Source organism: Megalobrama amblycephala, linkage group LG13 (genome assembly GCF_018812025.1).
Source record: "Megalobrama amblycephala isolate DHTTF-2021 linkage group LG13, ASM1881202v1, whole genome shotgun sequence".
NCBI classification, from domain to species: Eukaryota; Metazoa; Chordata; class Actinopteri; order Cypriniformes; family Xenocyprididae; genus Megalobrama; species Megalobrama amblycephala.
In genome coordinates, this window is record NC_063056.1 from 1,091,396 (window position 1) to 1,105,901 (window position 14,506).

Consider the following 14,506-nt stretch of genomic DNA (forward strand, 5'->3'; position numbering starts at 1 on the left):
CATTCTGAAGCCCCGCTCATGCACTTCCTCCTCTGTGGCTCTTCTTCTTGCTCTCTCAGGAGTGAAGGCTTATAAATGTAACGTCTGTGATGCCTGTTTCACCACTAACGGCAGTCTGAACCGACACATGATCATCCACCTGAACACAAAGCCCTTCAAGTGCACCGTGTGTGAGGAAAGCTTCCGCACCGTCATCCTGCGCAGGAAACACATGAAGCTCCAGCATGCTGTCGGACCCAAAGGTACTGACACACCGAGACACCGATTTATAATATGCCCATTTCCTCCATTTCCTCAGATTTGTGGCATAATAATGATTACCTTAATAAAATTATTTAGTATTTATTTATTTGTTTATTACATTATTTTATTGTAATGTTGGGAATCATATCATGCTACTGAAAAATGTGATTATGTTAAGTGTGCGGTTCCTGAGCAGAATAAACTGCAGTATGGACACGGCCTCGATGCCTAGTCAGAGATCTCCTGCCCATTACTGATGTTGACTGATGTCCATAGTTCTGGAAAGTGATGAGGCTGGCGAGGAGGAGGACGGGTCGGATCGCTCTGGGCTGAAGAGGAACCGCGGCGGCATCATCACGTTAACTGAAGAGCAGACGGCGGAGCTGGCCAAGAGAGACCCGGGGGATGAGGCGTCTCTGTCGGAGAAGGTTCTGGCCCAGACGGCTGCTGAACGAGATCGGATCAGTGAAGTTAAAGATAAATGTGTTGAGCTCAACATAGAGCCAAAGTTCGCAAACCGTTGCCAGTACTGCCCAAAGAGCTTCAAGAAGCCCAGCGACCTGGTGAGGTAATCATCTTACAACTTGCGTCTTACCATCTGTATTTGCCATCAGACATCTCTGTCTGTCCTAACAATGGCCCAGAACACACATCATAGCAACCAGCCTAAACAACATAGCAACATACTCTATAAACAGAGTGCAGATTACAAAATTGCGAGAGCACGTTATTGGTAGCTTTTTATCTATTCATTTATTTAAGCAGTAGTGTTTTACGTGCATCAACAGAGCAAGGATTGCTCATTCAGTCAGCAAAGTGTAAATTCTGGACTGTTTAAGAGAAGTGGATGAGGCTATATATACAGACGTCATTTGTACAATTCCCAATCACATCATCAGGGAAACGGCTCACGGGAAAGAGTCTGAATGTTTTTCATCTTTCAGACACATCCGGATACACACAGGCGAGAAGCCGTACAAGTGTGATGAGTGTGGGAAGAGTTTCACAGTCAAATCCACACTGGACTGCCATGTTAAGACACACTCAGGTGGGTTTAGATCTGTGCCAATCGTGTGTTTGTGTTTATGTTTGTGTTACTCATAATTGCTATAACTTCTGCCATATTTTTTGTGCCAATATGCTTCTGTTTATGTTTACTGGAACATGATTCTGTAATGTTTCATGCCACTGTTTAAGTGATTGTGGGCACATGTATTTATTTAATTTTTTAATTTCTTCTTCTTACCGTGAACCTGTCAGGGACTACAGATGAAAATAATCCTGTATGGCTAAATCTGGCACATTTGCATGACGGACGCAAGTGCTCATATCAATTAATGTGCATCGTCACTTTCAAAATAAACATAAACACTTTGAATTAAACATGAAATTTTGAAGTAAAAATCGTGTAAAACGCTCCAATAATCTTTGAAAAACAACTTTGAAATTTTTTTTTATTTTTTTATAGTGTACCCTAATTCACATGGTTTGTTGAAGAAAGCAATTTCTTTTCTTAGTGATCTGACAGGATTTTCACCTGGTGGATAAAATGAGGAAGGAAAACACAAGCACTGTGTCCTAACCTGACACGATGACAAGCAGTTTGCCTGTCCACACCAGAAGTGACAAAATCAATCAAAAACCACAGCCAATCAGAAGAGCATGTGGGCGGAGTCTCTCTGCACTCGCAATCAAATGGATAAATACATAATCAAATTCTTTAATATTACACCATTTTAAAATTATTAAAAAATAATAATCACTAAGTGACTGAAACGATATCGATTATAGAATACACTTGTTTGTTCACAGTTTATGCTTGTTACATTTATTTTCAAGATCTATGGGGAATTATCCATTGTCACTTTCATTATGGATATAAATGATATTCAAACTCACGCTTTTAACATTAAATAAAGCACATAGTCAGTATCTGAGATTATCATTGTCATACTTTAAATGTTGTTGTTCCAGCCGCGATGTTGCAGAAACCATTTCTACAATAGAATCGTTTTTTGTTTGTTTGTTTGTTTGTTTTATTTAACAAAATTTAAAACATAATACAAAAAAGTCCAAAAACAGACTAGTTCATACACATTTCAAAATTGTTGAGGATAAAATACACAAAAAAGCCTTAGGCTTATTTCCATTGTGGTCCTCGATATCTTAAAAAAATGGACGAACAATCATTTATGGAGTGCAACTTGCATCACGTTCAGAAACTCAATCAACACAACTTCAAATTCAAATGATAAAACAACCATTTTTTTACTTCCTTTTTAAAAATACTCTCATCTTGTATCTCTTGGATACATCTAGGTCATTTATTCCAAGCAACAGAACAGTAAATAGAAAAGAATTTTTTCCCATTTCACTCTTAAACCTACAAGGATTTAGATCATTTTTACTCGCGCTAGTAGAATGACGGTGAACCTCTCTTACAGATACATAATTTCGTCATAATAGGATCGTCATGTATCGTCTTTGTGGGTTAGTTAGGACAAAAACTCTGATTAACATGGAAAAGCGTGCACCACTTAAATTTTCTTCAGAAAATGTCAAAATCTCACCCAGCAACAGCCTTGTTGTGTTTATGCCTCTTGGATGTGCTTGTGTGTGTGCAGGGCAGAAGCTGTTCAGCTGTCACATGTGCAACACGTCCTTCTCCACCAAGGGCAGTCTGAAGGTCCACATGCGCTTACACACAGGCTCCAAACCCTTCAAGTGCCCCTTCTGCGATCTTCGCTTCCGCACCTCTGGCCACCGCAAGACGCACATCCAGGGTCACATCCGGCCCACGGACCGCAAGGCCAAGCGCAGCTCCGGCGCCGAGCCACAGAGACAGGAGGTCCAAAGCGTTCCTCAGGCTCAGCATCCCTCCTCCGCTGTGGACGCTCAGCCTTCTGTGGGATTATTACAGACTGCCAACACAGATCCCAACATCTACATCCCAGGAAACTCAGTGCTCACGGGCCAGTACGACCCCAGTCTGCTGCAGCAAGGGCTGGTCGGGCAAGCGATACTGCCTGCTACTGTGTCAGGTGATGAATTACAAACACAGATCTACAACATCTTAAATCACACACTACTAATAACTGACCGCAGTGATGAGAGAATCGACATGACAGCAGATTTTCCTGTTCTTCCCCAGCGGGTGGAGATCTGACGGTCTCCTTGTCGGAGGGTCTCGCCACACTTGAAGGAATCCACCTGGTGTGTCCAAATGTGCAGATCTCTGGGATTGACCCCAGCAACATCAACAACATCACTCTGCAGGTAACGCTCGACTCGAGAGACTCGGTTCAGCCGTCCTGATGCGTGATGATGCAGTCATGTGGCTTGTATCTGTCTGTTCAGATCGACCCCAGTATTTTGCAGCAGACGCTGCAGCAGGGCAGTTTGCTGTCTCACTCTCTGACGACTGACTCGGGTCTGACGGCACACGCGACGGCTCACCTCATGACCGATGGAGACGCTTCGGTTCCTGCGAATGTGGTCATTCACCCTCTGACTGGCCTCTCTCTGCAGCCTCCGCCGTCAGCCATCAGCAGCCTGACCAACCAGCAGGAGAACGCCGGTCAGTCTCTCTGTCCTCGCTTTTACACTGTCCCTTCATCTCTTTTACATTAGGTCAGGTGACTCTCTCGCAACCATGTCCGGTCAGATTTAAAAAAGAAAAAAGTAATTATTAAAATACTTATACTGGGGGGTTGGTACAGTAAAGAGACCATTTTGATCATTGAGAATAATGGACATTACAAACACTCTCACTTTCTATGTATATATTTATTTATTTATTGTGTTATTATGAGCTTAACTGTCTTAAAATGAGCTTAAAGGGTTAGTTCACCCAAAAATGAAAATTTCTGTCATTAATTACTCTCCCTCATGTCGGTCCACACTTGTAAGACCTTCATTCATCTTCAGAACACAAATTAAGATATATTTGATGAAATCCGATGGCTCAGTGAGGCCTGAGCAATGACATTTCCTCTCTCAAGATCCATTAATGTACTAAAAACATATTTAAATCAGTTCATGTGAGTACAGTGGTTCAATATTAATATTATAAAGAGACGAGAATATTTTTGGAGCGCCAAAAAAACAAAATAACGACTTATTTAGTGATGGCTGATTTCAAAACACTGCTTCAGGAAGCTTCGGAGCGTTACGAATCAGCGAACGCAATGTGTTCGCCATCAGTTCGGAGCGCCAAAGTCACGTGATTTCAGCAGTTTGACACGCGATCCGAATCATGATTCGATACACTGATTCATAACGCTCCGAAGCTTCCTGAAGCAGTGTTTTGAAATCGGCCATCACTATATAAGTCGTTATTTTGTTTTTTTGGCGCACCAAAAATATTCTCGTGGCTTTATAAATTAATATATTGAACCACTGTACTCACATGAACTGATTTAAATATGTTTTTAGTACATTAATGGATCTTGAGAGAGGAAATGTCATTGCTCAGGCCTCACTGAGCCATCGGATTTCAACAAAAATATCTTAATTTGTGTTCTGAAGATGAACGAAGGTCTTACGGGTGTGGAACGACATGAGGGTGAGTAATTAATGACATTATTTTCATTTTTGGGTGAACTAACCCTTTAAGCGTAACAAGGTTGTCACAATGCAAATAATCCTGCCCACATATAATGAGCAAATAACTTAAAACTCAATCAGTGCAAATGCAGGTTTTCTGATTGGCTGATTAATTTCTCAGTATCACAAGCCAATCTGATACTTTCACCAGCTCATAATTTCTCTATATTTTATAAATGTCATGAATTAAAAGACTTGTATATATTTTTATTTTCTCAGTTACTCTCACTCAGGATGTTATCTTTGATATTGTTAATGAAACCCGAGCGATTTCCATTGAACTTTCTGTGAACAAACAGCATTTTCCCACTTTTTTTGATTATTTGGAAAAACTGAATGGAGTTTGTATTTATATTTTAAACCCTTGGCCCACAGTGTAGAGCATATCAGTTAAAATATTGGTGGGTAAGAAATCGAATACATTTTTTGATGTCCAGATGTTTTTGATGTTTTTGACAGACTTCTTGGCTTAGATGAAAAAGTTGATTTCATACGTGGGCCATATGGAAGAGCTTACACTAATATTCTTTGATCTTCAGAGTGGACGTTTGTTTTGGGCTGCTAAAACACCAGCCTGAGAGCTGATTGTTGATGAATGTTGAATGTTAGTCATCAAATCTGGGCCATTTTATTCATTTTTTGAGTTCTTCAAGCAGTGTTGACTTTAACTTCTGTCTGGTATTGGGATGTGTGTCCTGTCAGGTTCTCAGGAGCTGTCACAAGTGTCCAGCGCTGGCAGCAGTGCTCCAGAAATCACTCTGACCATCAACAACTCCAGTCTGACACAAGCTTTAGCACAGAGCAGTGCTGCTGCGTCCACTGCTGCCGCCAGCACATCCGAGATCACGCTCACTATAGCAGGTGAACACACTACACAAACACACTACACAAACACACTACACAAACACACACAAACACACCCCAACTCTACCTGATAAACACTTTATTCATGCTATTAGGCACTTTATTTCTTCTTATTTAATATTTTTTTCATTTGTAATTAAAATAAACATCTCTGAGCTGATTTGAGATGTGAAAAGGGAGAAGAATGAGAAGGTTCAAACTCGTGTTGGTTGCATCAAAAGCTAAAGCCACCCGTCTTACTCTCCACACCACTGCTCCTGTTATCTGACAGGTTTCTTCTGTACCAATCAGACACTGGTGGGCGGAGCTACTGTAAACAGCCTTTGCCAACAAGGCGGGTGATTTGCACTTCTTTGCAATAGTCTTAACCAGACTATTTTTGCTCCTGTGTCTTAAAGGTGCCCAAGAACGTTCTTTCACAAGATGTAATATAAGTCTAGGTGTCCCCTGAATGTGTCTGTGAAGTTTCAGCCCAAAATACCCCATAGATTTTTTTTAATTAATTTTTTTTAACTGCCTATTTTGGGGCATAATTAACAATGCACTGATTTACACTCGGCGCCGCCCCTTTAAGACGCGAGCTTCCTGCCACACCAACTGTTGACTATATTACAGCGCATTTACAAAGTTCACACAGCTAATATAACCCTCAAATGGATCTTTACAAGATGTTCGTCATGCATGCTTCAAATTATGTGAGTAAAGTATTTATTTGGATGTTAAAGTTTTATTCTGAGTGAATTTGAGGCTGTGCTCCGTGGCTAATGGCTAATGCTACACTGTTGGAGAGATTTATAAAGAATGAAGTTGTGTTTATGAATTATACAGACTGCAAGTGTTTAAAAATGAAAATAGCGACGGCTCTCTTGTCTCCGTGAATACAGTAATAAACGATGGTAACTTTAACCACATTTAACAGTACATTAGCAACATGTTAGCGAAACATTTAGAAAGACAATTTACAAATATCACTAAAAATATCATGATATCATGGATCATGTCAGTTATTATTGCTCCATCTGCCATTTTTCGCTGTTGTTCTTGCTTGCTTACCTAGTCTGATGATTCAGCTGTGCACAGATCCAGACGTTAATACTGGCTGCCCTTGTCTAATGCCTTGAACATGGCTGGCATATGCAAATATTGGGGGCGTACATATTAATGATCCCGACTGTTACGTAACAGTCGGTGTTATGTTGAGATTCGCCTGTTCTTCGGAGGTCGTTTAAACAAATGAGATTTATATAAGAAGGAGGAAACAATGAAGTTTGAGACTCACTGTATGTCATTTCCATGTACTGAACTCTTGTTATTCAACTATGCCAAGATAAATTCAATTTTTGAATCAAGGGCACCTTTAAAGATTTCTATATAAACATCTTAATGGCTCTGGTTTTGCTGTTGGATCCAGGCTTCTTTTTAATTTGCTCCATCCTTCAATAAATGCTTCTTGTAAAGCTTCATTATATATTCATGAAACACAGATTTATGAAATAATTAAGTGTGCCTTAGGAAAGAAGTGCAGAGCGTCAGGTGAAGCACAGACAACAACACAAGATTTGACACATTTTTTTACGCTAATGAGTTTTTTCTTGTGTTTAGCAATATCTGTTGCCAAAGCAAACACTAATCTCTGTCTCTGTGTTTAAAGGTCAGGATCTTTTACCCCATCACTGTCCATCCTCGACTCCAAACATCAACCCCGGGATCAGACTGGCTCCAGGCAGCAGCAGTTTGACGTTAAGCAGCGAGCAGCTCCTTCCTCAGAGTCCTCCTCCCTCGGCCATGACCGGTGAGAGCTCATTTCATGTGGCCCGCCTCTAAGAAACGTTTGAACGAAACAGCACTGTCCAGCCAATTAGCTCTTTTCTAAGCAGTCTGGGCAGAAATTGAGTTTGACACCCTGCTGTACGTGATAAACGTGATGGAGTTGTGATTGGCGTCTGTGCCATTAAACCATTAAACAAGTCTGTGTGATGTGTTGAAAAACAGAAGTATTGCGTTCACATACTTGCATAGAGTGTGTTTTGAGGTGACACGTGTCCCTGTTGTCTGGTTCTAGTGATTTAGTTGTGTCTCTGATCGATTCTTCCCATCAGTCAGTGCACTGGCCCCCAGCACCTCCCTGTCCCACACAAGCATGACAGCGCAGAGCCTGGTGATGTCATCAGCGGGCATGGCCAGCGATGGCAGCGTGACTCTGACTCTGGCTGACACGCAGATCCTGGACACGGTCTCTCTCAACCTCAACACACAGGTAAATGAATCCACAGACACAATGTTGTGTTTAACACTTGCATTCTCTCAGTAAAATAACCAAAAACCACTAGGCCAGTGTTATATATTTTGTTCACTTGAGTACTTACAATATCCCAAATGTTTGCAACTAGTTGTAAATCGTGAGAAAATTGCAGTTTTACCCAAGGCTGCGGGACGCGTGAGGAGTCGCCTGTCAATTACCCGCGTTACCCTCGGTTTCCGGTTTATTTTGTAGAAACCATGGAAACACCAAAGACGCTTTAATATTTACATGTTTTAATAGACAAGGGAACAACTGTTTGGATATATTTATAGACAGAAAACTAATTATTGTTATATAGCTCAACACGTTTAGTCTTATTGTTTAAATTTAATTTTCTTGATGTTTTTGCGAGTCTCATGCTTCACCATGCCTCAGAGAAAAACACTATTTTGTGAAGTAGCTAACATAGCATAATGAGATCCAGCTTTATTTTTAGTAACAGTAATACAGCATTTTCTCCATCGTACGTTTTAAAATTAATTGCATGTCATTTATCAACACAATCATCCAGCATTTAATCTGATATTGTAAAATCGATCTATCTTACTGCAGTGTGTAACAGTGTCTCACAGCAGCCGCCGAGCGAACGCACAGAGTAACGTTATAACATCATTTTCAACACTCTCAAATGTATCTAATATGATAAACAGAGCTGCGTTACCTCATACTCATGACCGGAAAAGCGGCAGCGGCGCCGGCGACTGTGTCATAATAAAAGTCCCGCTGCTCGTGAGGCGTGTGTTGATCAATCGCTCCAGCTCCTCGTTCAGCTCCACAACACTCGCTCCTGCTCTGCTTCATACTACAGTAACGTTAATAATCACATCCATGAACATGATTTCTTCCCGAGTCCAATCCTTATTCTATTCCACCGTCTGTGAGGTGAAGACCACATGTCCCAAGATTGTTGCCAGTTTGCATTGATTGGTTGGCATGAGGGCGAAAATCAAAATATAATAATTCAATCTGTAAAGATGATTTGAAACGATGTGTGAAACTTTACAATTAAACCTGAGATATCAGAGGATCTTCAAGCATTAAAATCATCAGCAAAATATCTCATACAAGTGGAGCTGATGTCCACCTTTCTCAGTTTGTTTTGATGAGACGATGCTTTTTATTTAGCTCAGATGAGGGGTTGTGTTTTGTCCACGTGATTCAAACACGTTTCCTGAAACACTGCACGTCTGATGGCGTCTGTGGATGTGTTTGATTTCTGCACACAGATGATAGATCACCAGACAGAGGAGAAGGAAGCGGAGACGAAGCAGAAGCACCAGTGTTATTACTGCAGTCAGATGCTGCTGACGGCAAACGCTCTCAGGAGACACTGCCGACAGGAGCACGGGAAGGAGCGCTGCCACGTCTGCCGCGTCTGCAGTAAAGCCTTCAAACGCGCCACACACCTCAAGGTATCATCTGCATACACACACACTTCTGGAAAACACCAGGACCTGACTAACATCTGCACACCTCATACGCATACTGTACATATACATAATAAAGGTGGGGGGAGTGAATGAACAGCGCTCTATTCCACTCTCATTACCCACAACTGAGGTTCCCTTGAGCAGGACACATAACTGCTGTTCTGAAACACTTCCACTCTTCAATAATACCACTTACAGATGACTGAGGAACAAACTGACTTATTGCACAGCTGGCATCCTCTCGCAGTATCACACTTGAATTCACTGAGCTCCTCAGAAGAACGACACATTTTTTCACAAATTAAATGGAGACTGCATCTCTGTGTGCTTGATTTTATACACCTGAATTCAATACTTTAGAGGTGTGTCCCAATACTTTTGTCCATGTAGTGTATATCCAAATGCATAACATTACTCTTTAAGCAGGCATCTCCTGGCTGTTATGGTCACAGCATGATTTTCAAGTCATGTTATTTTTATTTTTATCACCAGATGGCAGCAATCTGCCCCAATACATGACACATTCTTTGATATGCAGAAAAATAGCATAAACCAACAAACAGCAACCAACAATTCACAAATATTACTTGTCAAATTCAACAGTCAGATAGAAAACATGTTTTTATATATATATATATATATATATATATATATATATATATATATATATATATATATATACAGTACAGTCCAAAAGTTTGGAACCACTAAGATTTTTAATGTTTTTAAAAGAAGTTTCGTCTGCTCACCAAGGCTACATTTATTTAATTAAAAATACAGTAAAAAACAGTAATATTGTGAAATATTATTACAATTTAAAATAACTGTTTTCTATTTGAATATATTTGACAAAGTAATTTATTCCTGTGATGCAAAGCTGAATTTTCAGCATCGTTACTCCAGTCTTCAGTGTCACATGATCCTTCAGAAATCATTCTAATATGATGATCTGCTGCTCAAGAAACATTTAATGTGTACAATTGTACAAAATATTTGTGTACAATATTTTTTTTCAGGATTATTTGATGAATAGAAAGTTCAAAAGAACAGTGTTTATCTGAAATCTAATCTTTTGTAACATTATAAATGTCTTTACTGCCACTTTTGATTGATTTAATGCATCCTTGCTGAATAAAAGTATTCATTTCTTTAATTTCTTTTTCAAAAAAATAAAAATTCTTACTGACCCCAAACTTTTGAACGGTAGTGTATAATGCTACAGAAGCTTTGTATTTCAGATAAATGCTGTTCTTTTGAACTTTCTATTCATCAAGGAATCCTGAAAAAAAAGTACACAACTGTTTTCAACATTGAAAATAATCATAAATGTTTATTGAGCAGCAAATCAGCATATTAGAATGATTTCTGAAGGATCATGTGACACTGAAGACTGGAGTAATGATGCTGAAAATTCAGCTTTGCATCACAGGAATAAATTACTTTGTCAAATATATTTAAATAGTACACAGTTATTTTAAATTGTAATAATATTTCACAATATTACTGTTTTTTACTGTATTTTTAATTAAATAAATGTAGCCTTGGTGAGCAGACGAAACTTCTTTTAAAAACATTAAAAATCTTAGTGGTTCCAAACTTTTGGACTGTACTGTATATATATATATATTTAATTCTACTCAAAACTGTAAATTAAATAGAAATCATAGCATCTCAATGCAAGAATAAACAGTCACTTCTTTCCATTTCAAATATTAATGTTCACACTTTAAAATGCCCCTTATTAAAATGCTGAAGGCTCTTATTTCACAGCACATATTGATTGACACTTCCTGACCACATGTCATATTCAGTTTGTAAGTGAGTACATTACTGTTTCCCATTCGTTTTTTTGCAAGCCGAGACGAAATTATTTTCTCTGTCAATGGACAGCATGTCACAGATATTAAGTTTTTTATAAATAGGATTATAAATGTCATTCTGATCTTCTAGGACATTGTTACCTTTATAAACCCTAACAAATTTGTAAAGCTGATGCTGTAACCTTAATGTTTATGCTTTGGAGTTTTTTGTGCAGGGCAAAATCAGTTTTTCAATAATAATTTTATAATAAAAATAATTAAATAAAAATATATATATTTTTGTGTGCGTGCGTGTGTAAGCATGTCTATTTTGTATTGGGGATGTTTTTTTGCATTTTTGGAAGTGTGCCACTTCATTTCTGTCTGTGTGTGTTGTGCGTTGTTTCTGATTTTGAGAATGGATTTTGTCCAGTTTCTAAGTGGGGTCTCTGTGGGTTACATTATTGATGATATTATTGAAAAACTGATTTTTTTCAGTACAAAAAAATGCTAAACTTTGACAAAAAGTAATTTTTATTGTTATAATTGTGATTTCATAACATTTAGATATGAATCCAACTGAAAAAAAAAAAAAACTTGTGAAAAGATTTCTTTCAGTCATTCAAATAGCACATAGCAAATAGTGAAGCTCTGCAGCCATCTACTGGTAAAAATGTTAGTTTTTTACTTTTAAAACTGCATTTTCCAAAAGATGGGCAAAAATCTTACACTAAACCATGTCAAATTATCCATGTCAAATTATCCATCATGAAGGAAAGTTAGAAATCTGGGCCTTTTAAAAAATAAATTTTACATAAAAAGCTGCGTTTGCATAAAAACCTATTTTAAAAAATATTTTTTAATTTATTTATATAAATCTAAAAGATATCACAAATCCTCCAAAACCTGCACAAATGTTGAGTAAAAACATTAATAAACAGAATAAAATTACATTGGTTTTTAAAAAATATATTATATTGTTACAAAATTGCATTTTGAGAGACCCCGAAGACCACGAGTGTAGTCCCTTAAACGAAGACCGCACAAGGGTTAAACAAATTACACTGGCTCCCGGTCAGGTTTCACATCGATTTTAAAATTCTCATGCTCACCTAAAAGGCCTTGCATGGTTTAGCACCACAATATCTATCCAAACATTTAACTGCATACACCCAAAGACGCAATCTTCGTTCGTCTGATTCTGCCTTTTTAATTGTTCCTTCAACGCGTTTACGCTCTATGGGTGACCGGGCTTTTTCTTCTTTTGCTCCCAAACTCTGGAATGCTCTTCCCAATGAGATCAGACATGCCGACTCTGTTAGTGTTTTTAAAACTTCACTTAAAACTAATTTTTTTAGGCTTGCATACAAGTGATTATTCTTATAAATGTGTTTTGTTTTGCTTTTTATATAATGCATCTTTCTCTCTTAATTTTGCTCTAATAATGTATGTTTATTGTGTTTATATGTTTCTGTGAAGCGCTTTGAGATGTAACTTTTAAAGGCGCTATATGAAATAAAGTTGATTATTTTCATTAGTAAACTGTGTTAAATCTGCATCTGTGAATGTCTCTTTCAGGAGCACGAGTACGTCCATAAGAAGGGACCCAAAGTCAGCTCTCAGAAACCCAAAGTGTTCAAATGTGCCAGCTGTGACAAAGCCTTCGCCAAACCCAGTCAGTTAGAGAGACACAATCGCACACACACGGGTAAAGCTCTGCTCTCTGTGTCACTGCTGTGCTGTCCTCGTCCCACATATGAGGACTTCAACAGTTCATCATACATGTCTACAGTAGGGCTGTCATTACATCTCACATTGTTATCAAATGACAGTGCTGATTAAATAAAATGATCAATATTTGCTGAAGTCATAACCATTTTTTGCAGTTTTGTAAGATATTGGGTGCAGTTAAACTGACCCTTGACCCTGTTTTTGTATTAAAATCTGTTGTTATAAATGTATTAGCTTGTTTAATTGACACCCATAAACATCATATAACCTCCCTGAATGTATTGAAAGCAGATGGTTTTGAATTGCTCTACTCTTCAGATGTCGGCGTGTGATTCACTGGCATGTCTGCTTGTTTTCAGGTGAGCGGCCCTTCAAGTGTCCGCTGTGTGACAAAGCGTTCAATCAGAAGAGCGCTCTGCAGGTGCACCGAGTCAAACACACGGGCGAGAAGCCCTACAGATGCGAAGTGTGCACTATTAGCTTCACTCAAAAGAGCAACATGAAGCTGCACATGAAGAGATCTCACGGTTATCTGCCGTCCTGCAGCAAACTGATGGGTACGTGTGGAGCGACTTCAGGTCATCCGCTTGTGTTCGGTGTTTAAAGGGTTCAGGAGAAACTGTTTCAGTCGAGTCGTAGTGTGTGTGTGTGCATATATATTTGGTTAATGAGAAGAGTAACTCGATTGATCCTTGTTTTTCAATCTGTCAAAATGACTAATCATGTTGAATTACATTTTTCAAATTCGGTAAATAAATAATGGAAAATGCTGACTTTAGGGTCTCTCTGCTGCCCGTCAGAGTGGGGTTGGTGTAAATAGCCTCTGCCAACGAGGCGGGTGATTTGCACTTGGTGTAAAATGTCTGTTTCATTCCTCGACAGCGAAACCACAGGAAGTAGAAGTGGTGCTGGAACACGACTCTGAGTCGGACTCCCAGCAAGCGGCGTCCCAGGAGGGCAAAGAGACTCAGTCAGGGCTGGATCTGGAGGAGGGGGTGCAGGAGTCTTCAGAAGGCTGGCAGTGCCCCATCCCAACAGTCTTCCCATGAGCACACATTCAGATCCACCGGACCGGACATTAGCAATGCCAATTACTGCGATCTTTTTACTCCTGCCAGCGAGTGTGACTTACACTGATACAAATCATGCATTTATGTGAATGTACATGATTTCGTTTACTTCATGCTGCATTAGAAAACTTTCAGACTTACTGATTTTTTTACAGTTATTTTATGTTAGAGCCATTTTTGTCTCTACTAAAGTAAAGATTGTAATTGTGTATTTGAATGCATCTAGTTTTCATTTGTATCCTCATCTGTGGTGAAACTACAGCAGGACTTTCTGCCATTGTCAGTATGTCAAAGACTGTATATATACTAGAGCTGCTTATTTGAGTCCCACAATCCCTGATATATCAGATACATCAGTTCAATGGGAGTTTTGGCAAACGTTTTTTGTAATATGCAAAAATATTTAAGAATAAATTTAGGTTTTTTGTTTGTTTTTTTCAAATGTTTATCAGTTTTCTATTT

The 14,506-nt window shown here is 38.9% G+C and overlaps 1 protein-coding gene across 2 annotated transcripts in view; it reads left to right on the plus strand.

Annotated features, from left to right (window-relative positions):
* The window catches only part of LOC125243277 (zinc finger protein 236-like), a 36,405-nt gene extending 21,919 nt beyond the window's left edge, over positions 1-14,486 (plus strand). For both annotated transcript variants that reach the window (XM_048152791.1, XM_048152792.1), the window contains 13 exons: positions 60-242; positions 520-811; positions 1,188-1,291; positions 2,868-3,284; positions 3,395-3,519; positions 3,601-3,820; positions 5,551-5,709; positions 7,364-7,504; positions 7,812-7,969; positions 9,241-9,426; positions 12,822-12,951; positions 13,334-13,531; positions 13,857-14,486. In XM_048152791.1, the coding sequence (XP_048008748.1) occupies positions 60-242; positions 520-811; positions 1,188-1,291; positions 2,868-3,284; positions 3,395-3,519; positions 3,601-3,820; positions 5,551-5,709; positions 7,364-7,504; positions 7,812-7,969; positions 9,241-9,426; positions 12,822-12,951; positions 13,334-13,531; positions 13,857-14,023 (2,480 nt within the window). In that variant the 3' untranslated portion in view covers positions 14,024-14,486. The remainder of the gene's footprint in view (positions 1-59; positions 243-519; positions 812-1,187; positions 1,292-2,867; positions 3,285-3,394; positions 3,520-3,600; positions 3,821-5,550; positions 5,710-7,363; positions 7,505-7,811; positions 7,970-9,240; positions 9,427-12,821; positions 12,952-13,333; positions 13,532-13,856) is intronic.
* The last annotated feature ends 20 nt before the right edge of the window (positions 14,487-14,506 follow it).